Raw genomic sequence first — 24,123 nt, forward strand, 5'->3', positions numbered from 1 at the left:
TGGGAATTTCAGTACTTCATCCTAACAATTTTTGCAGGTTTCCTCATGGTTCTATTTAAAGTCTTGTTCTCAGAACATTAAGAACATGTTCCATGAAACCACAAAAACTTTAGTAATGTTCAGAGAACATCCTAAGAAAGTTATTTTAAACATATACATTCTGTTCTCAGCATCATCGAAAACTGTCTCTATCCACTATCTTGTTAAGTGTGTTCATGTGTTTTGTCCACGCCCACTAATTGTTTTTTGAATAGACTCAAATGAACAGCTTTGTATGATTTTTTTATTTTTAAAGATGGCCTGCTAGCTCCATCCTGGTGGCACATTGGACTAATTCCATGTCTAGAGAACAGAAGATCATAGGTTTGAATCTCCCTGTATGCCGTGCCACAATAAAAAATAAATGTGTTTGCATGATTAACACCTAAGCAAAATAATTTCCAAATGTCCTAACTGTTTTGAACTCCAATCACAGATAACACAAACTAAGCCAGCAGTGTTATTAAACATTCAGGGAACCACATTAAAACCTCACTGCAACCTAAAAAGTAATGTCCCCAGAACAGGTAAAATGTTCATTTCTGTTCTCAGAACATTTATTAAAACGTTTTGTTTTACCAGTCAGAAAATGTATGGCTTCCATCCCAGAATCAATGGAAAACCAAAAACGTACATTCCCACAACTTCCAAGGAACCAAATGTCCTTGCTGGGAGGTCTCACCAACAAGATTCGTCTCAGAGTGACCACACTCTCACACACTCTTCTTTATTTGTAGGAGGGAGGAGGGCAAGTCTCTTTTAGCTCATCATAATCCCAGTTGGGATTGGATATAACTCCCGCTTGTGGGAAAAACAACCTGTGGTTGGCTCACATAAAAACTTGACCGTTTTCAAACACAATTTTATTGGTGTCTGCTAGTTTTAGTCAATTACAAAACTACACTGAACAAAAATATAAACGCAACATGTTTCATGAGCTGAAACAAAAGATCCCAGAAATGTTCCATTCGCACAAAAAACTTTTCTCTCAAATGTTTTGCACACATTTGTGTATACCCCTCTTAGTGAGCCTTTCAGCTTTGCCAAAATAATCCATCCACCTGACAGGTGTGACATATGAATAAGCTCATTAAACAGCATGATCATTACACAGGTGCACCTTGTGCTGGGCTCCATGTCGCAAGGATCTGTACACAATTCATGGAAGCTGAAAATGTCCTAGTTCTTCCATGGCCTGCATACTCACAAGACATGTCACCCATTGAGCATGTTTGGGATGCTCTGAATCGACGTGAATGACAGCTTGTTCCAGTTCCCGACAACATCCAGCAACTTCGCACAGCTATTGAAGAGGAGTGGGACAACATTCCTCAGGCCACAATCAACAGCCTGATCAACTCTATGCGAAGGAGATGTGTTGCGCTGCATGAAGCAAATGGTGGTCACACCAGATACAGACTGGTTTTCTGATCCACACCCCTAACTTTGAAAAAAAGGTGTCTGTGACCAACAGATGCATGTCTCTATTCCCAGTCATGTGAAATCCATAGATTAGGGCCTAATGAATTTATGAGTGAGTGCTAGCTAGCTACCGACCGGAACATTAAGCTAGCCAAGACCAACAACACAAACAAATGAACTATACAGCTAATGTACAAGTAGTGAGTATGTTTGTTTTCCCCAATTTGTGGATTTGATGGAGGGGAATTCCTTATTATTATGTGAACCTGTTTGGAACCTGTTAAGAACAAGGGGAAAGGAACATCCATAGACTTCTAATAGAATCCATAGAATTCCAATTTTAAATCATCAGTGACATCACAAAGCTGAAAGAACTTTGTGTTTCCCAACATTCTGTGGTGAGAGAAACAAACCTGCTTGGTACTAGATCCCACAGTCTTTAGGATGCCCAGGTCAAATCACGGTGATGTCCATCCCAGAGGGAGAACACCCCCTGTCACCTTGGACTGGATCGATGGCAAAAATGTCAAATTACTCAGAGTTGCCAACCACAAAGAGGCTTTCAGGGTTAGTATTCATGTGTTGCATGTTTCGTCACAATATTATTTTGAACGTTCGTCTTGAACTGATGCCCGATTGAGCATTCTACTTAATGGGTCGTCAGTGAGCGCTGATGAAGATTTGATCAAAAGTGCATTACAGTGGCTTGGAAATTCAATGACATTCAAAACGAAGCAAATAATTAGTAGGAAAACCTTTTGTCATTTTGATGTCACCGGGATTTTAGCTAGCTAGCATTGCTAGCTTTTTAAAATAAAATTTGCTTGCTAATGACAACATTGCCATCTGTCTAAAGTAAATTTGAGGACATGATAATGCTGGCTAAGTTGTTTCCTACTAAATATGACGACTTTAGCAATGTCATCGTATTTCCAGGCACTCTAGTGTAATTTATACGAAACAGTAGTTAGCCTCCGTCCAGGATGACTGGGTTTATCACCACTTAAATGCACCACTATGATGCTGCCAATAGAGGGCGGCTTGAGAACGTTTATAACAATGCTATGAGGTGACCAAGTGACAGAGGTGCATCCTATGAATACCTAGCTAGCACATTTGGTTTCTTAGAAGTTGTGGTAACGTATGTTTTTGGTTTACAGAAGTGAACGTTTTGCCTGTTCTGGGACGTATATTTTTAGGTTGCAGGGAGATTCTGAGAAGGTTTTACTCTGGTTCCTTAAAAGTTTTATTAATGCTCTGAGATTGGAAATTCTAGGTTATTTTGAGATTTTTCAATAACTTCCTTAACGTTCGCTGATATGAAATTCATTAGGCATTAATCATGCGAACACATGTATTTTTTATTGTGACACGGCATCAGTGTGATTCAAACCTATGATTTTCTGTCCTGTTCTCTAGCAATGGAATTAAGTCCTCTGTGCCACCAGGATGGAGCTACCATAACATGTTTTGTATTTCATATACAAAGCTGTTCATTTTATTCTACCTGAAATTACCCCATTTCAAAGCATTAAGATCAGGTGTAAACAAGACAGAGGCTAGGTTTGTTGATGCTTGGAACGGAATTTATATGTTTTTAAATAACATTCTTAGAACATTCTCTGAACATTAAAGTTTGTGTTTTTAATAGAAAGTTTTCCTCATGTTCTGAGAATGGAATTTAGAGATTATTGATGTTAATGTGTTCAGTGGAGGCTCATAATAATGGCCGGAACGGCGCAAATGGAATGGCATCAAACACCTGGAAACCATAGCTGTGTTCGAATACTCATACTAACCGCAGTAACCATACCACCCTAGTCATAGACTGTTCTCTCTGCTACCGCACGGCAAGCGGAAGCAGAGTCTAGGTCAAAGAGGCTTCTAAACAGATTCTACCCCCAAGCCACAAGACTCCTGAACCGCTACTCTCTGTTATTATCTATGCATAGTCACTTTAATAACTCTACCTACATGTACATATTACCTCAATTACCTCGACGCCGGTGCCCCCGCACATTGACTCTGTACCGGTACACCCTGTATATAGCCTCACTACTGTTATTTACTGCTGCTACTTTTTTTAAAGGTATTTTCTTAAAAGTGCATTGTTGGTTAAGTAAGCATTTCACTGTAAGGTCTACTACACCTGTTGTATTCGGCGCATGTGACAAATAAAATTTGATTTGATTTGATTTTGATGTATTTGACACCATTCCACTGATTCCGCTCCAGTTAGTACCACAAGGCCGTTCTCCCCTATTAAGGTGCCACCAACCTGTGGTACAATTCAATTATTTTGAACATTCCCAGAATATTGCCAAGAACTGACATAAAAGAGAACCATAAATTCTCTGAAAGTTCTGAGAATCTCGCTTAAGTCCCCATTTTTGAGAACTTAACCAGAATATAGTAAAACTGACATTAAATAGAACCACATGGGAACTTGTGTTTCTGTTTAACGTTCTTGGAACCATTTGAGAACATTACTTTAAATAGAACCATGAGGAAACCAGTAGGAAACGTTATGCTGAACTACTGACATTCCCACAGAAGAAGTCCTAGCCGTGTCTGAATCCTGAAGGCCACCAAAAATCCTGAAATTTCCATTCCTAACTATAACATTTTTCGACAAGATAGAACTGCCGAAGGGGGCGGAGTTGCAATCTACTGCAGAGATAGACTGCAGAGTTCTGTCATACTATCCAGGTTTGTGCCCAAACAATTCGAGCTTCTACTTCTAAAAATCCACCTTTCCAGAAACAAGTCTCTCAATGTTGCCGCTTGTTATCGACCACCTTCAGCCCTCAGCTGTGGCCTGGACACCATATGTGAATTGATTGCCCCCATCTATCTTCAGAGCTTGTACTGTTAGGTGACCTAAACTGGGACATGCTTAACACCCCGGCCGTCCTATAATCTAAGCTAGATGCCCTCAATCTCACACAAATGATCAATGAACCTACCAGGTACAACCCCAAATCCGTAAACACGGGCACCCTCATAGATATCATCCTGACCAACCTGCCCTCTAAATACACCTCTGCTGTCTTCAACCAGGATCTTAGCAATCACTGCCTCATTGCCTGCGTCCGTAATGGGTCTGCAGTCAAACGACCACCCCTCATTACTGTCAAACGCTCCCTAAAACACTTCAGCGAGCAGGCCTTTCTACTCGACCTGGCCCGGGTATCCTGGAAGCATATTGACCTCATTCTGTCAGTAGAGGATGCCTGCTTATTCTTTAAAAGTCCTTTCCTCACCATCTTAAATAAGCATGCCCCATTCCAAAAAAATTGAACTAAGAACAGATATAGCCCTTGGTTCACTCCAGACCTGACTGCCCTCCACCAGCACAAAAACATCCTGTGGCGTACTGCATTAGCATCGATATGCAACTTTTCAGGGAAGTTAGGAACCAATATACACAGGCAGTTAGGAAAGCAAAGGCTAGCTTTTTCAAACAGAAATCTGCATTCTGTTGCACAAACTCCAAAACGTTTTGGGACACTGTAAAGTCCATGGAAAATAAGAGCACCTCCTCCCAGCTGCCCACTGCACTGAGGCTAGGAAACACTGTCACCACCGATAAATCTACAATAATTGAGAATTTCAATAAGCATTTTTCTACGGCTGGCCATTCTTTCCACCTGGCCACCCCTACCCTGGTCAACAACCCTGCACCCCCCACAGCAACTTGCCCAAGCCTCCCCCATTTCTCCTTCATCCAAATCCAGATAGCTGGTGTTCTGAAAGAGCTGCAAAATCTGGACCCATAAAAATCAGCTGGGCTTGACAATCTGGACCCTCTCTTTCTAAAATTATCCTCCAAAATTGTTGCAACCCCTATCACTAGCCTGTTCAACCTCTCTTTCATATCGTCTGAGATCACCTAAAGATTGGAAAGCTGACACTCTAGACCCAAACTGTTACAGACCTATATCTATCCTACCCTGCCTATCTAAAGTCTTCGGAAGCCAAGTTAACAAACAGATCACCAACCATTTTGAATCCCACCATACCTTCTCCGCTATGCAATCTGGTTTCCGAGCTGGTCATGGGTGCACCTCAGCCACGCTCAAGGTCCTAAACGATATCATAACCGCCATCGATAAAAGACAATACTGTGCAGCCGTCTTCATCGACCTGGCCAATGCTTTCGACTCTGTCAATCACTGCATTCTTAACCGGCAGACTCAATAGCCTCGGTTTCTCAAATGACTGCCTCGCCTGGTTCACCAACTACTTCTCAGACAGAGTTCAGTGTGTCAAATCGGAGGGCCTGTTGTCCAGACCTCTGGCAGTCTCTATTGGGGTGCCACAGGGCTCAATTCTCGGGCAGACTCTTATCTCTGTATACATCAATGATGTTGCTCTTACTGCTGGTGATTCTCTGATCCACCTCTACGCAGACGACACCATTCTGTATACTTCTGGCCCTTCTTTGGACACTGTGTTATCCTCCAGACGAGCTTCAATGCCATACAACTCTCCTTCCGTGGCCTCCAACTGCTCTTAAATGCTAGTAAAAGTAAATGCATGCTCTTCAATCGATCGCTGCCCGCACCTGCCCGTCCAGCATCACTACTCTGGACGGTTCTGACTAAGAATATGTGGACAACAACAAATACCTAGGTGTCTGGTTAGACTGTAAACTCTCCTTTCAGACTCACATTAAGCATCTCCAATCCAAAATTAAATCTAGAATTGGATTCCTATTTTGCAACAAAGCATCCTTCACTCACGCTGCCAAACACACCCTCGTAAAACTGACTATCCTACCGATCCGTGACTTCGGCGATGTTATTTACAAAATAGCTTCCAATGCTCTACTCAGCAAATTGGATGCAGTCTATCACAGTGCCATCCGTTTTGTCACCAAAGCCCCATATACTACCCACCACTGCGACCTGTATGCTCTCATTGGCTGGCCCTCGCTTCATATTCGCCACCAAACCCACTGGCTCCAGGACATCTATAAGTCTGCTAGGTAAAGCCCCGCTTTATCTCAGCTCACTGGTCACCATAGCAGCACCCACCAGTAGCACGCGCTCCAGCAGGTATATTTCACTGGTCACCCCCAAAGCCAATTCCTCCTCTGGCCGGCTTTCCTTCCAGTTCTCTGCTGCCAATGACTGGAACGAATTGCAAAAATCACTGAAGCTGGAGACTCATATCTCCCTCACTAACTTTAAGCATCAGCTGTCAGAGCAGCTCACAGATCATTGCACCTGTACATAGCCAACTGTAAATAGCCGATCCAACTACTTCATACCCATATTGTTATTATTATTTTGCTCCATTGCACCCCAGTATCTCTACTTGCACATTCACCTTCTGCACATCTATCACTCCAGTGTTTAATTGCTAAATTGTAATTACTTCGCCACTATGGCCTATTTATTGCACTTACCTCCCTAATCTTACCTAATTTGCACACACAGTATATAGATTTTTTCTATTGTGTTATTGACTCTATGTTTGTTTATTCCATGTGTAACTCTGTGTTGTTGTTTGTGTCGCACTGCTTTGCTTTGTCTTGGCCAGGTCGCAGTTGTAAATGAGATCTTGTTCTCAACTGGCCTACCTGGTTAAATAAAGGTTAAAAAAAATGTAAAAAGGAATGTTGTTTCTTAACATTCTCTGAACTATTTGAGAACATTCCCAATGTCAAACCAGTTGGAGAACGTTTCTAGAACATTACCTAAAAGAAATGTAACCACGTTTGAACTTTCAGGAAACGTTTTGTTAAAATAATGAAATACCAAGAAAATTATGTTCCTTAAATGTGCTGAGAAGGTTCCAAAGTCAAGCAACTATCCTGCACCATTCCCAGAAAGTTGTGGAAGGTTGTATGCAAAATAACTTTAGGGCAAGTACGCAATCACCAAGCTATTAGAAATATATGGTTCTCAGAATATTATGTGCAAGCTGGGTACAGACCCCTGAGTGGGTTAGGCAGATAACATAAACTGAAATCAACAAGGTGGTTGAAAAGGTGCATACAGGGCCTCCCGAGTGGCGCAGCGGTCTAAGGCACTGCATTGCAGGACTAGAGGCATCACTACAGACCCAGGTTTGATCTCAGGCTGTGTCAGTACCGGCTGTGACCGGGTGTCCCATAGGGTGGCACACAATTGGCCCAGCCTTGTTCCGGGTTAGGGCAGGATTTGGCCGGGGGGGCTTTACTTGGCTCATCGCGCTCTAGCGACTCCTTGTGGTGGGCCGGGTGCCTGCAGGCTGACTGCCATCATCAGTTGAGCGGTATTTTCTCAGAGAGAAGGGCGTTTTGGAGGATCATGTTTCGGAGGACGCCTGACTCGACCTTCGCATCTCCGAAGTCCGTTGAGAAGCAGCGACAAGATCGCAATTGGATATCACGAAACTGGGGAGAAATATATATATATATATATTTATATATATATATAATAAAAAATGGAAAGATGCAAAGGCCTAAGTAAAAGTGTATTTTCATAGGGGGGATATACTCACTGGTATGTGTCTCTATCAGTTTAAGAAGCTGAACCAGGCCCTCAGCAGCATGGAAAGTCTACACAAGAACTGCTGGCTACAGGAGGAGAGGAGGGTCAAACAGAACCTGAGGAGGCTAACTAGCGTGTCTCCTACTTTCAGAAGCCAAACACTATTCCAGGTAATATGACGTGTGTTAACATACTGTGAGTAGTGCAGAATTCAGTTAATTGGACTGAGTATGAGGATTTTGAGCATGTGCCTCTCTCCCCTCCAGAGACCTAGTGATAACAGCAGGGCTGAGCTTAGTGGAGGGGGCAGCAGGGTACAGCTCCCCACCTGCCCCCCGTCCCATGCCAGCCGAGAGGACTGCTCCTCCTGCTCTCTCAACAGCCCTCTGTTCAGGATCCCCCAGAGCACCGCCGCCCCATCCCCACGAACCAGCCACAGAAGTCAGTACACTGAAGTACCTGTATCTGTAGAACAAAACACAGAAACAACTATTTTTTTCCTCCTTACTGCAATTAATGCCCTACAATCTGCAATAGTAGCTGGTGTAATAGAGTGCTTAAACAACTAGTGTAATAATCTCTGGTCATCTCTGCACCTCTCTCCAGGTCTGATTCTCCCTCTTACCATTAACGGGGACACCATGTCCCCCCACCATCTGTGGCCCAGAGACACCCTGTCAGAGAACCCCTCCTCCTCAAGGGGGGGTAGGTGTTACGGGGGTCTGACCCCACGACCCAGCCAGCACCCCAGTACCCTGAGCTTGACCCCCAGTACCCTGAGCCTGGATGGCAGCACTACACCCCTGCTCCCCACCCCCAGCCTGCTGGCCTTGCTTCCCCCCCAGCTGTCCCCGGAGCTCCATGGGCTGCAGGAGGCTGTTCTGGGCTTCCCTCTGCTGCAGAAGAGGGTGAGGGAGCTGATCACTCGGGCTAGGGCCACTGAACAGGAGAGACAGGACCGACGCAACCTCACACTACGCCCCCCGGAGGCCCTGCGCTGCAGGTGAGAAGAGATACATACAGTATATTACCGTTTTTTTTATCGCTTTGGTGCAATTTTCACAAGTATGTGGTAAATCCCAGCTCTTAGTAGAAAACTCAAAACAGATCATCATAAAGGCACTTGTTTCAAAACTCTAAGCACATTTTCAGTTGACTAAGTAATATTTCTGTAAGCCCATTTGTGGGGAAAAACTAATTCTGATTGGCTGGCCCTGGCTCCCCAGTGGGTCAGCCTGGCTTCCAATTGGATGGGCCTATGCCCTACCAAGCCCACCTATGGCTGCGCCCCTGCCCAGTCATGTAAAATCCATAGATTAGGGCATAATTTATTTATTTCAATTGACTGATATCCTTATATGAACTGTAACTCAACAAAATCTTTGAAATTGTTGCATGTTGCATTTATATTTGTGTACAGTATATACTCGCATGTACTACTATGATGATGACTATTATGATTTTACTTCACAGTAAGTGAAGATCTGAGATGTACTATATGTAACAAATCAAATCAAAGTTTATTGGTCGGGTACACAGATTAGCAGATGTTACAGCAGGTGCAGCGAAATGCTTGTGTTTCTACTCCCTACAGTGCAGTAATACAATATCAATACAATACCAATATGCTATGCAAATAATCCAGAAAGTCCAAAACAAGAAAGAAATGCATCGGTACAGTAAATCAAATATGTATCCGAAATGAAGTTGCTGGGGTCTTTTTGGTGTGGGGGGGGGGGGGGGGGGTACAATACAATACTGTAGTACAATACAATCTGACTTGCCTAGTTAAAAAAAAGGTTATATTAAAAAAAGTACAATACAATACTGTAAAATACAGTACACAATTACAGTAAAGGTGGAAGATGTACATATGATTTCCATCCCGCATGAGCGTACCACCCTCAGTCAGGCCATAGATAAGGCATGCAGTGATTTCAACCCAGACCTATGTCAGGCTTGGATTCCCCATACCTAAAGGTTTTTCCCCAGGTGCATGAACAATGGGTATATTTACTGCAATTTCCATGAGAACATATGGCTAAATGCTCAAGACAGGCTTGATGCAAACTAGTGCCTGCTAAACATTGTTTCTTTTATTTCATTTGATTACATTGTGAAAGATACTGTGCATTCGGAAAGTATTCAGAGCCCTTGACTTGTTCCACATTTTACTAAGTTAGAACCTTATTCTCCCGGGCTCCTGAGTGGCGCAGCGGTCTATGGCACCTAAGGGACCTAAGGGACTCTCAGACCATGAGAAACAAGATTCTCTGGTCTGATGAAACCAAGATTGAACTCTTTGGCCTGAATGCCAAGTGTCACGTCTGGAGGAAACCTTGCACCATCCCTACGGTGAAGCATGGTGGAGCAAGCATCATGCTGTGGGGATGTTTTTCAGGGGCAGGGAGACTAGTCAGGATCGACGGAAAGATGGACGGAGCAAAGTATAGAGAGATCCTTGATGAAAACCTGCTCTAGAGCGCTCAGGACCTCAGACTGGGGCAAAGGTTCACCTTCCAACAGGACAATGAACCCTAAGCACACAGCCAAGACAACGCAGGAGTGGCTTTGGGATACGTTTCTGAATGTCCTTGAGTGGCCCAACCAGAGCCTGGACTTGAACCCGATCGAACATCTCTGGAGAGAACCTAGCTGTTCCCATCCAACCTGACGGAGCTTGAGAGGATCTGCAGAGAAGAATGGGAGAAACTCCCCAAATACAGGTGTGCCAAGCTTGTAGTGTCATACCCAAGAAGACTCAAGGTTGTAATTGCTGCCAAAGGTGCTTCAACAAAGCACTGAGTAAAGGGTCTTTTTACTTATGTAAATGTAATATTTCAATTTTGTTTTTGTTTATAAATTTGCAAAAATTCTAAAAAACCTGTTTTAGCTTTGTCATTATGGGGTATTGTGTGTAGCTTGAAGGGGGGGGGGACGATTTAATCCATTTTAGAATAAGGTTGTAACGTAACAAAATGTGGAAAAAGTGAAGGGGTCTGAATACTTTCCAAATGCTCTGTATCTTCAATGATCACACCTTTGATCACATGGGATAGAAATAATGAAATTTGATGTTAAGTCAATTATTATTTATTTAACCTTTATTTGATCAGGGAGTCATACTGATACCAAGGTCTCCTTTACAGATGAGCCCTGAATTACATAAATTCCAGAAAATACACACTTCAAAATATAAATACAAAATGCAAGCAGAAAGAAAAACAGTCATAAACAAACAAACACATTCATCATTAATAAAGTTCTCAATCAGCTTTCTGAATTTCCCTAGATGCATGAGAACATCAAATTTAAGAACATTTCAACGATTGTTCCACAAATAAGGTGCAAGAAAACTTAAAGCTGATTTATCTAACTCAGTGGAGACCAAAGGAATTTCCAGAGTTAACTATACTTGAGACCAGTTGTGGTAACTCGTATGTCTAAAGTTTAGTAATGATGTTAGGTACAGTGTGACTTTTTGTAAAAGGGCTTCATAAATGAAAACATAGCAATGTATCAACCTACGTGACATCGAAGAAGGCCAACCAACTTTCTGGTAGAGAATGCAGTGACGAGTACTAAACCTGTTGCCCGTAATAAAGCGCAGTGCGCTATGAGAAACTGCATCTAAAGGCTTTAATGAAGTGGCAGCTGTGTTCATACAGATGATGTCGCCATAGTCTAGGACCGATAGGAACGTCTACTCAATCAATTTTTCAATTTTATTTTTATATAGCCCTTCGTACATCAGCTAATATCTCGAAGTGCTGTACAGACACCCAGCCTAAAACCCCAAACAGCTAGTAATGCAGGTGTAGAAGCACGGTGGCTAGGAAAAACTCCCTAGAAAGGCCAAAACCTAGGAAGAAACCTAGAGAGGAACCAGGCTATGAGGGGTGGCCAGTCCTCTTCTGGCTGTGCCGGGTGGAGATTATAACAGAACTATGCCAAGATGTTCAAAAATGTTCATAAGTGACAAGCATGGTCAAATAATAATCATGAATAATTTTCAGTTGGCTTTTCATAGCCGATCATCAAGAGTTGAAAAACAACAGGTCTGGGACAGGTGGCGGTTCCATAACCGCAGGCAGAACAGCTGAAACTAGAATAGCAGCAAGGCCAGGCGGACTGGGGACAGCAAGGAGTCACCACGGGCGGCAGTCCCGACGCATGGTCCTAGGGCCCAGGTCCTCCGAGAGAAAGAAAGAGAGAAGGAGAAAATTAGAGAGAGCCAAGATTTTCAAAATGTTCATAAATGACAAGCATGGTCAAATAATAATCAGGAATAAATCTCAGTTGGCTTTTCATAGCCGATCATTAAGAGTTGAAAACAGCAGGTCTGGGACAGGTAGGGGTTCCATAACCGCAGGCAGAACAGTTGAAACTGGAATAGCAGCAAGGCCAGGCGGACTGGGGACAGCAAGGAGTCACCACGGCCGGTAGTCCCGACGTATGGTCCTAGGGCTCAGGTCCTCCGAGAGAAAGAAAGAGAGAAGGAGAAAATTAGAGAGAGCCAAGATTTTCAAAATGTTCATAAATGACAAGCATGGTCAAATAATAATCAGGAATAAATCTCAGTTGGCTTTTCATAGCCGATCATTAAGAGTTGAAAACAGCAGGTCTGGGACAGGTAAGGGTTCCGTAACCGCAGGCAGAACAGTTGAAACTGGAATAGCAGCAAGGCCAGGCGGACTGGGGACAGCAAGGTGTCATCAAGCCCGGTAGTCCTGACGTATGGTCCTAGGGCTCAGGTTCTCAGAGAGAAAGAGAGAACGAGAGAATTAGAGAGAGCATACTTAAATTCACACAGGACACTGGATAAGACAGGAGAAGTACTCCAGGTAACCAACTGACCCTAGCCCCCCGACACATAAACTACTGCAGCATAAATACTGGAGGCTGAGACAGGAGCGGTCAGGAGACACTGTGGCCCCATCCAAAGAAACCCCCGGACAGGGCCAAACAGGAAGGATATAACCCCACCCACTTTGCCAAAGCACAGCCCCCGCACCACTAGAGGGAAATCCTCAACCACCAACTTACAATCCTGAGACAAGGCCGAGTATAGCCCACAAAGGTCTCCACCACAGCACAAACCAAGGGGGGGGCGCCAACCCAGACAGGAAGATCACGTCAGTAACTCAACCCACTCAAGTGACGCACCCCTCCTAGGGACGGCATGAAAGAGCACCAGCAAGCCAGTGACTCAGCCCCTGTAACAGGGTTAGAGGCAGAGAATCCCAGTGGAGAGAGGGGAACCGGCCTGGCAGAGACAGCAAGGGTGGTTCGTTGCTCCAGAGCCTTTCCGTTCACCTTCACACTCCTGGGCCAGACTACACTCAATCATATGACCTACTGAAGAGATAAGTCTTCAGTAAAGACTTAAAGGTTGAGACCGAGTCTGCGTCTCTCACATGGATAGACAGACTGTTCCATAAAAATGGAGATCTATAGGAGAAAGCCCTGCCTCCCGCTGTTTGCTTAGAAATTCTAGGGACAATTAGGAGGCCTGCGTCTTGTGACCGTAGCGTACGTATTGGTATGTACGGCAGGACCAACTCGGAAAGATAGGTAGGAGCAAGCCCATGTAACGCTTTATAGGTTAACAATAAAACCTTGAAATCAGCCCTTGCCTTAACAGGAAGCCAGTGTAGGGAAGCTAGCACTGGAGTAATATGATCAAATTTCTTGGTTCTAGTCAGGATTCTAGCAGCCGTATTTAGCACTAACTGAAGTTTATTTAGTGCTTTATCCGGGTAGCCGGAAAGTAGAGCATTGCAGTAGTCTAACCTAGAAGTAACAAATGCATGGATTAATTTTTCTGCATCATTTTTGGACAGAAAATTTCTGATTTTTGCAATGTTACGTAGATGGAAAAAAGCTGTCCTTGAAACAGTCTTGATATGTTCGTCAAAAGAGAGATCAGGGTCAAGAGTAACGCCGAGGTCCTTCACAGTTTTATTTGAGACGACTTTACAACCATCAAGATGAATTGTCAGATTTAACAGAAGATCTCTTTGTTTCTTGGGACCTAGAACAAGCATCTCTGTTTTGTCCGAGTTTAAAAGTAGAAAGTTTTCAGCCATCCACTTCCTTATGTCTGAAACACAGGCTTCTAGCGAGGGCAATTTTGGGGCTTCACCATGTTTCATTGAAATGTACAGCTGTGTGTCATCCGCATAGCAGTGAAAGTTAACATTATGTTTTCGAATAACATCCCCAAGAGGTAAAATATATAGTGAAAACAATAGTGGTCCTAAAACGGAACCTTGAGGAACACCGAAATGTACAGTTGATTTGTCAGAGGACAGACCATTCACAGAGACAAACTGATATCTTTCCGACAGGTAAGATCTAAACCAGGCCAGAACTTGTCCGTGTAGACCAATTTGGGTTTCCAGTCTCTCCAAAAGAATGTGGTGATCGATGGTGTCAAAGGCAGCACTAAGGTCTAGTAGCACGAGGACAGATGCAGAGCCTCGGTCTGACGCCATTAAAAGGTCATTTACCACCTTCACAAGTGCAGTCTCAGTGCTATGATGGGGTCTAAAACCAGACTGAAGCATTTCGTATACATTGTTTGTCTTCAGAAAGGCAGTGAGTTGCTGCGCAACAGCTTTTTCTAAAATTTTTGAGAGGAATGGAAGATTTGATATAGGCCGATAGTTTTTTATATTTTCCGGGTCAAGGTTTGGCTTTTTCAAGAGAGGCTTTATCACTGCCACTTTTAGTGAGTTTGGTACACATCCGGTGGATAGAGAGCTGTTTATTATGTTCAACATAGGAGGGCCAAGCACAGGAAGCAGCTCCTTCAGCAGTTTAGTAGGAATAGGATCCAGTATGCAGCTTGAAGGTTTAGAGGCCATGATTATTTTCATCATTGTGTCAAGAGATATAGTACTAAAACACTTAAGTGTCTCTCCCGATCCCAGGCCCTCGCAGAGCTGTGCAGATCCAGGACAGCTAAGCCCTGGAGGAATACGCAGATTCAAAGAGGAGTCCGTAATTTGCTTTCTAATGGTCATGATCTTTTCCTCAAAGAAGTTCATGAATTTATTACTGCTGAAGTGAAAGCCATCCTCTCTTGGGGAATGCTGCTTTTTAGTTAGTTTCGCAACAGTATCAAAAATAAATTTTGGATTGTTCTTATTTTCCTCGATTAAGTTGGAAAAGTAGGATGATCGAGCAGCAGTGAGGGCTCTTCGGTACTGCACGGTACTGTCTTTCCAAGCTAGTCGGAAGACTTCCAGTTTGGTGTGGCGCCATTTCCGTTCCAATTTCCTGGAAGCTTGCTTCAAAGCTCGGGTATTTTCTGTATACCAGGGAGCTAGTTTCTTATGACAAATGTTTTTCGTTTTTAGGGGTGCAACTGCATCTAGGGTATTGCGCAAGGTTAAATTGAGTTCCTCAGTTAGGTGGTTAACTGATTTTTGTCCTCTGACGTCCTTGGGTAGGCAGAAGGAGTCTGGAAGGGCATCAAGGAATTTTTGTGTTGTCTGAGAATTTATAGCACGACTTTTGATGCTCCTTGGTTGGGGTCTGAGCAGATTATTTGTTGCGATTGCAAACGTAATAAAATGGTGGTCCGATAGTCCAGGATTATGTGGAAAAACATTAAGATCTACAACATTTATTCCATGGGACAAAACTAGGTCCAGAGTATGACTGTGGCAGTGAGTAGGTCCAGAGACATGTTGGACAAAACCCACTGAGTCGATGATGGCTCCGAAAGACTTTTGGAGTGGGTCTGTGGACTTCTCCATGTGAATATTAAAATCACCAAAAATTAGAATATGATCTGCTATGACTACAAGGTCTGATAGGAATTCAGGAAACTCAGAGAGGAACGCTGTATATGGCCCAGGAGGCCTGTAAACAGTAGCTATAAAAAGTGATTGAGTAGGCTGCATAGATTTCATGACTAGAAGCTCAAAAGACGAAAACGCCATTTTTTTTTTTGTAAATTGAAATTTGCTATCGTAAATGTTAGCAACACCTCCGCCTTTGCGGGATGCACGGGGGATATGGTCACTAGTGTAACCAGGAGGTGAGGCCTCATTTAACACAGTAAATTCATCAGGCTTAAGCCATGTTTCAGTCAGGCCAATCACATCAAGATTATGATCAGTGATTAGTTCATTGACTATGACTGCCTTTGAAGTGAGGGATCTAACATTAAGTAACCCTATTTTGAGATGTGAGGTATCACGATCTCTTTCAATAATGGCAGGAATGGAGGAGGTCTTTATCCTAATAAGATTGCTAAGGCGAACACCGCCATGTTTAGTTTTGCCCAACCTAGGTCGAGGCACAGACACAGTCTCAATGGGTATGGCTGAGCTGACTACACTGACTGTGCTATTGGCAGACTCCACTAAGCTGGCAGGTTGGCTAACAGCCTGCTGCCTGGCCTGCACCCTATTTCATTGTGGGGCTAGAGGAGTTAGAGCCCTATCTATGTTGGTAGATAAGATGAGAGCACCCCTCCAGCTAGGATGGAGTCCGTCACTCCTCAGCAGGTCAGGCTTGGTCCTGTTTGTGGGTGAGTCCCAGAAAGAGGGCCAATTATCTACAAATTCTATCTTTTGGGAGGGGCAGAAAACAGTTTTCAACCAGCGATTGAGTGCTGAGACTCTGCTGTAGAGCTCATCACTCCCCCTAACTGGGAGGGGGCCAGAGACAATTACTCGATGCCGACACATCTTTCTAGCTGATTTACACGCTGAAGCTATGTTGCACTTGGTGACCTCTGACTGTTTCATCCTAACATCGTTGGTGCCGACGTGGATAACAATATCTCTATACTCTCTACACTCGCCAGATTTAGCTTTAGCCAGCACCATCTTTAGATTAGCCTTAACGTCGGTAGCCCTGCCCCCTGGTAAACAGTGTATGATCGCTGGGTGATTCGCTTTAAGTCTAATACTGCGGGTAATGGAGTCGCCAATGACTAGGGTTTTCAATTTGTCAGAGCTAATGGTGGGAGCCTTCGGCGTCTCAGACCCCGTAACGGGAGGAGTAGAGACAAGAGAAGACTCAGACTCAGACTCCGACTCGCTACATAATGGGGAGAACCGGTTGAAAGTTTCTGTCGGCTGAATGAGCGACACCGGTTGAGCATTCCAACAGCATTTCCCTCCGGAAGCCATGAGAAAGTTGTCCGGCTGCGGGGACTGTGCGGGGGGATTTATACTAACGTTACTATCTGTACTTACTGGTGGCACAGACGCTGTTTCTTCCTTTCCTACACTGAAATTACCCTTGCCTAACGATTGCGTCTGAAGCTGGGCTTGTAGCACAGCTATTCTCGCCGTAAGGCGATCGTTCTCCTGTATATTATGAGTACAGCGACTGCAATTAGAAGACATCATGTTAATGTTACTACTTAGCTTCGGCTGTTGAAGGTGTTGACGAACCATGTCCAGATAAAGCGTCCGGAGTGAAAAAGTTGAATGAGGGAAAAAAGTTGCGATGGAAAAACTAAAAATATAAACGGTAATTAAAAACAAAACAAAAAAAACGTAAAGTTGTCAGCTAGCAAAGTAAAGTAAAGTTGGCAGCAAAACGCACAGCAACAAAACGCACAGCAACACAATACTGAATAATCTGCATTCTACTATTTAGCGAGAGGCAGGACCTATTTCTATAGAAGAAGCCCATTTGTATTCTCAGCTTCTTAACTCATCAATATGCTTTTCAAAGGACAGATTTTCATCTATCCAGATGCCCGGATATTTAAAAGCACGGACACGATCAATATGGCCACCACCAATACATATGCTTAAATCAGTCTTATTTTTATGCGCTTTATTGAACAACATATACTTAGTTTTACCTGCATTCAGTACTAATTTCATGCCAATAAAGTTTTCCTGTAATACAATGAAGGCAGACTGTAGTTCAGAGCGTGGTCAACCGTGGGGGCAGTAGCATACACAACAGTATCATCGGCATACAAGTGCAGGCAAATTTTTTTCGATATTGTTATTGTTAACAGTAAAAAGTACGACCCCTGCGGGACACCTTTCGTAATATCCAGGAAACGTGATTTAACACCATCAGTAGACATACAGTGCATTCAGAAAGTATTCAGACCTCTTGACTTTTTCCACATTTTGTTTTACGTTACAGCCTTATTCTAAAAATTCTGAAATTTCCAAAAAGAAACTGAAATATCACATTTTCATAAGTATTCAGACCCTTTACTCAGTACTTTGTTGAAGCACCTTTGGCAGCGATTACAGACTCAAATCTTAGGTATGATGCTACAATCAATCAATCAATCAAATGTATTTATAAAGCCCTTTTTAAATCAGCAGATGTCACAAAGTGCTATACAGAAACCCAGCCTAAACCCCAAACAGCACGCAATGCAGATGTAAAAGCATGGTGGCTAGGAAAAACTCCCTAGAAAGGCAGGAATCTAGGAAGAAACCTAGAGAGCAACCAGGCTCTGAGGGGTGGCAAGTCCTCTTCTGGCTGTGACAGGTGGAGATTATAAGAGTACATGGCCATTTAAGGCCAGATTGTTCTTCAAGATGATCACAGTGGTTGTAGAGGGTGCAACAGGTCAGTACCTCAGGAGGAAATGTCAGTTGGCTTTTCATAGCCGAGCATTCAGAGGTCGAGACAGAAGGTGCCTGTAGAGAGAGAGAGTAGAAAATAGCAGGTCCGGAACAAGGTAGCACGTCCGGTGAACAGGTCAGGGTTCCCTAGCCACAGTCAGAACAGTTTAAACTGGAGCAGCAGCACAGCCAGGTGGACTGGGGACAGCCAGGAGTCATCAAGCCAGGTAGTCCTGAGGAATTATCCTAGGGCTCAGGTCCCCTGGGAGGGAGATAGGGAGAGAGAGAGAACTAGAGGGAGGATACTTAAATTCACACAGGACACCAGATAAGACAGGAGAATTACACCAGATATAACTGACTGACCCTAGACATAGACAATTGCAGCATAGATACTGGAGACTGGAACAGGGGTGGGTCGGGGGACACTGTCTGCCCCGTCCGACAATACCCCTGGACAGGGCCAACCAGGCAGGATATAACCCTACCGACTTTGCCAAAGCACAGTCCCCACACCACTAGAGGGATATCAACAGACCACCAACTTACTACCCTGAGACAAGGCTGAGTATAGCCCACAAAGATCTCCTCCAGCACACGAGCCTGAGATGGTGCAAAACCGGACAGGAAGATCACATCTGTGACTCAACCCACTCAAGTGACGCACCCCTCCTAGGGACAGCATGGAAGAGCACTAGTAAACCAGTGACTCAGCCCTCGTAATAGGGTCAGAGGCAGAGAATCCCAGTGGAGAGAGGAGAGCCGGTTAGGCAGAGACAGCAAGGGCAGGTCGTCGCTCCAGTGCCTTGCCGTTTACCATCGCACCCCTGGGCCAGACTACACTCAATCATAGGACCTACTGAAGAGATGAGTCTTTAGTAAGGACTTGAAGGTCGAGACCGAGTCTGCGTCTCTCACATGGATAGACAGATAATTCCATAAAAATGGAGCTCTATAGGAGAAGGCCCTGCCTCCAGCTGTTTGCTTAGAAATTCTAGGGACAATAAGGAGGCCTGCGTCTTGTGACTGTAGCGTACGTGTAGGTATGTACGGCATGACCAAACCGGAGACAGGTAGGAGCAAGCCCATGTAATGCTTTGTAGGTTAGCAGTAAAACCTTGAAATCAGCCCTGGCCTTAACAGGAAGCCAAATGTAGAGGCTAGCACTGGAGTAATGTGTTTAAATTTGGGGGTTTTAGTCAGGATTCTAGCAGCCGTGTTTAGCACTAGCTGAATTGTATTTAGTGCTTCATCCGGGTAGCCGGAGAGTAGAGCATTGCAGTAGTCTAATCTAGACGTGACAAAAGCATCGATCAGCTTTTCTGCATAATTTTTTGACAAAAAGTTTCAGATTTTTGCAATGTTACGAAGATGGAAAAAAGCTGTCCTTGAAATATTCTTGATAAGAGAGAGAGATCAGTGTCGAGAGTAACGCAGTAGTCCTTCACAGTTTTATTTGAGACGACTGTACAACAATTGTCAGATCCAACAGCAGATCTCTTTGTTTGTTGGGACCTAGAACTAGCATCTCTGTTTTGTCCAAGTTTAAAAGTAAAACATGTGCCGCCATCCACTTCCTTATGTCTGAAACACAGGCTTCCAGGGAGGGCAATTTTGGGGCTTCACCATGTGTCATCGAAATGTAGTATCATGACTACTTTCATTAATCTGATGACTGTTATTTATTTAATCCACTAACTATGTTTAATTGTTACCCAATTCAATTAATCATGTAACAATGAACTAATTAGGATTTGGGGTACCACAGAATAGGTTGTTTAAAGAGTTACCATCTCCCAAATTAAACTCTATAAAGGTATATACTGTATCTATTTCATCGATAAACAGCCATTTTATTAATCATTACCTCTTATCATATCATCATTCTGAACAGTCATCTTATTAATCATTACCTCTTACCATATCATCATTCTGAACAGTCATCTTATTAATCATTACCTCTTACCATATCATCATTCTGAACAGCCATCTTATTAATCATTACCTCTTACCATATCATCATTCTGAACAGTCATCTTATTAATCATTACCTCTTACCATATCATCATTCTGAACAGTCATCTTATTAATCATTACCTCTTACCATATCATCATTCTGAACAGCCATCTTATTAATCATTACCTCTTACCATATCATCATTCTGAACAGTCATATTATTAATCATTACCTCTTACCATATCATCATTCTGAACAGCCATCTTATTAATCATTACCTCTTACCATATCATCATTCTGAACAGCCATCTTATTAATCATTACCTCTTATCATATCATGATTCTGAACAGCCATCTTATTAATCATTACCTCTTACCATATCATCATTCTGAACAGCCATCTTCTTAATCATTACCTCTTACCATATCATCATTCTGAACAGTCATCTTATTAATCATTACCTCTTACCATATCATCATTCTGAACAGCCATCTTATTAATCATTACCTCTTATCATATCATCATTCTGAACAGTCGTAACCTCATGCATCTGCAAAAAACCCAGCCTTGCTCATGATTCAGCACTACACAAATTGGTTTAATTGTTTAATTACTAGCTAACTAAATAATAACAGGATAACAAACACACTTATACATGAGAAATAAGTCCCTAGAGGACTGACACAATATGGCATTTTACCCAACAACGTGGAGAGAGAGAGAGAGAGAGAGAGAGAGAGAGAGAGAGAGAGAGAGAGAGAGAGAGAGAGAGAGAGAGAGAGAGAGAGAGAGAGAGAGAGAGAGAGAGAGAGAAAAAAAGACACTTATCGTCAATACATTTCAGAATTATTTTCACATTAATCATATAGTTTGCACACAAACCGCGTCCCGTTTGGAATAAGAAATCATGAATGTATTTGCGTGTGGGTGTCTTTGTCCATCGTGTAGTCCTGAACAGAACTACAGAGTTCACCCTTCCATTACGCAAGGTTCAATTAATATCCTCAGTTAGGTGGTTAACTGATTTTTGTACTCCAACATTCATCAGGCTTGAGCCATGTTTCAGTTAGGCCAATGACATCAAGATTATGATCAGTGATTAGTTCATTGACTATGATTGCAATGGAAGTGAGGGATCTAACATTAAGTAACCCTATTTTGAGATCTCTTTCAATAATGACAGGAATAGAGGAGGTCTTTATTCCAGTGAGATTGCTAAGGCAAACACCGCCATGTTTTGTTTTGCTCAACCTAGATCGAGGCACAGACACGGTCTCAATGGGGATAGCTGAGCTGACTACACTGACTGGGCTAGTGGCAGACTCCACTAAGCTGGCAGGTTGGCTAACAGCCTGCTGCCTGGCCTGCACCCTATCTCATTGTGGAGTTAGAGGCCTGTCTATGTTCATAGATAAGATGAGAGCAACCCTCCAGCTAGGATGGAGTCCATCACTCCTCAGCATGCCAGGCTTGGTCCTGTTTGTGGGTGAGTCCCAGAAAGAGGGCCAATTATCTACAAATTCTATATTTTGGGAGGGGCAGCAAACAGTTTCCAACTAGCGATTGAGTTGTGAGACTCTGCTGGAGAGCTCATCACTCCCCCTACAAGCTTGGCACACCTGTATTTTGGGAGTGTCTGCAAGGTTCTCTCATCTCCACAGAGGAACTCTAGAGCTCTGTCAGAGTGACCATGGGTTCTTGGTCACTTCCCTGACCAAGGCCCTTCTCCCATGATTGCTCAGTTCGGCCGGGCGGCCAGCTCTGTGCCTCAGTTCTGTGCCTCGCAGCTCTACGAACAATTCCCTCAACCTCCATGGCTTGGATTTTGCTCTGACATGCACTGTCAACTGTGGGACCTTATATAGACAGGTGTATGCCTTTCAAAATCATGTCCAGTCAGTTAAATTTACCACAGGTGACTCCAATCAAGTTGTAGAAATCTCAAGGATGATCAATGGATAGCAAAGGGTCTTTACTTATGTAAATAAGGTATTTCTGTTTTTAGTAAAAAAATTGAAAAACCTGTTTTCGCTTCGTCATTATGGGGTATTGTGTGTAGATTGCAGAGAAAAAAAACATTTAATACATTTTAGAATAACACTGTAACGTAACAAAATGTGCAAAAAGTCAAGGCCGAAGGCACTGTACATTGAATTCAATCTGTCAAATAATTTTTAAACCAATTACATGCAGCCTGGTCTTGGCCAATTGAGGAAAGCCTATCAATTAGCAGTGAGTGATCAACAGTATCGAAAGCCTTTGACAGGTCAATGAAGAAGGCAGCGCAATGTTGCCTTTTATCCATACAGTTAAGCACATCATTTATAACTAGGGATGCAGCAGGGATAGTGCTATGACCTGGTCTAAAACCTGACTGATGTACATTTAGAATATGTTTTCAAAAATAAGATCTTAGCTGAGAATGAATAAAAGATTGAAATATTTTAGCTAGACAAGAACGTTTAGAAATAGGTCGGTAATAAGGGTCACCACCTTTTGTGAAGTTGGAGTACATGGGCCGCCTTCCAAACCAGTACCAGATATAATTGTCAGGTTAAAAATATGGGTTAATGATTCAGCAATCAGGGGGGCAGAGAACTGCAGCAAAAATGGATCAAGCATATCAGCCCCAGTGGATTTTTTAACATCAGTTTTAAGCAAGTTATCTAGCACATCAAGGATAGTAAATTGTGAGAAATGAAAACAAACAAACGGGTTAACCATCGAGTCAGCTAGAGGCTAGCAGAGGGAAGAGCATTCGATTGACTGACCAGTGTAATGTATAGTGGGTAGTGCAAGTGTATTGCCTAATGTGAAAACAGTGTTATGAATGCACAACTAAAGGCTTTAAAACATGTAAGACTGGCTGCGTTACAAGTGTTACCAGTTTGGAGTTTTGTACTAAGATTTTTTCTAAATTCACCAAAGAGATAAAAAAACTAAAAAAACGTATACTGCGGCCTTCAAGCTGTTCTAATATATTGAATCCAATCACTGATAACGCAGATGGAATATTGATATTAAGATGAAATGGTATTAATTGCAATGCAACAGCCGCATGCTGTAATGACTGCTGCAGTACATCATGCTACGTGTGTGTGTACAGGTACCTGCGTCTGTCTGAGAGTAACATCAGAACTCTGCTCCAGCAGTGTAAGGACAGTGGCATCGATATGGACATCCATCCTCATATGAAAGACTCTGACATTGATATCAGCAAGCTATTCAAGGACTCTCCCCCTCCATCCCCAAGATGAGATACAGACACAGATAGACACACATAAATCATGAACACACACATGATAAATACATTCTTGTAAAGTTCAACGCGTACTGTGATAACTGTGATCTGTCCTTTATATCTTCAAAAACAAAATACTTGAAATGTGTTTTCTTTTTTTGCTGTGTCTAAAATAAAAGCTATCCAAATTCATTTACAAATTCAACGAGTCAAGTCACGGGGGGAAAAAAACTCAACTTTACCAGAGATACTGTATATAATGACGAGATGGTCTCCGCCCTAACAATGAGAGTCGTTGAACCAAAGGCAGTTTATCATGGTATTCCCACGTGGACAGATTTTGACAGGCATGGACCTCTCGCTTCACCGCTTCCTCTGGCTTGACTCAAACCTAACTTGTAAGTGCATGGTAA

The 24,123-nt window shown here is 43.0% G+C and overlaps 1 protein-coding gene across 1 annotated transcript; it reads left to right on the forward strand.

Annotated features, from left to right (window-relative positions):
• Window positions 1–1,811: 1,811 nt before the first annotated feature.
• Window positions 1,812–23,902, forward strand: LOC139530100 (uncharacterized). Its single transcript, XM_071326201.1, has 5 exons — window positions 1,812–2,028; window positions 7,973–8,113; window positions 8,210–8,384; window positions 8,550–8,946; window positions 23,576–23,902. The coding sequence occupies exons 1-5, from the start codon at window positions 1,906–1,908 to the stop codon at window positions 23,724–23,726; spliced, it is 987 nt and encodes a 328-aa protein (XP_071182302.1). The 5' UTR covers window positions 1,812–1,905; the 3' UTR covers window positions 23,727–23,902.
• The last annotated feature ends 221 nt before the right edge of the window (window positions 23,903–24,123 follow it).

The sequence above is a fragment of the Salvelinus alpinus genome, chromosome 9 (genome assembly GCF_045679555.1).
Source record: "Salvelinus alpinus chromosome 9, SLU_Salpinus.1, whole genome shotgun sequence".
In the NCBI taxonomy this organism is placed as follows: Eukaryota; Metazoa; Chordata; class Actinopteri; order Salmoniformes; family Salmonidae; genus Salvelinus; species Salvelinus alpinus.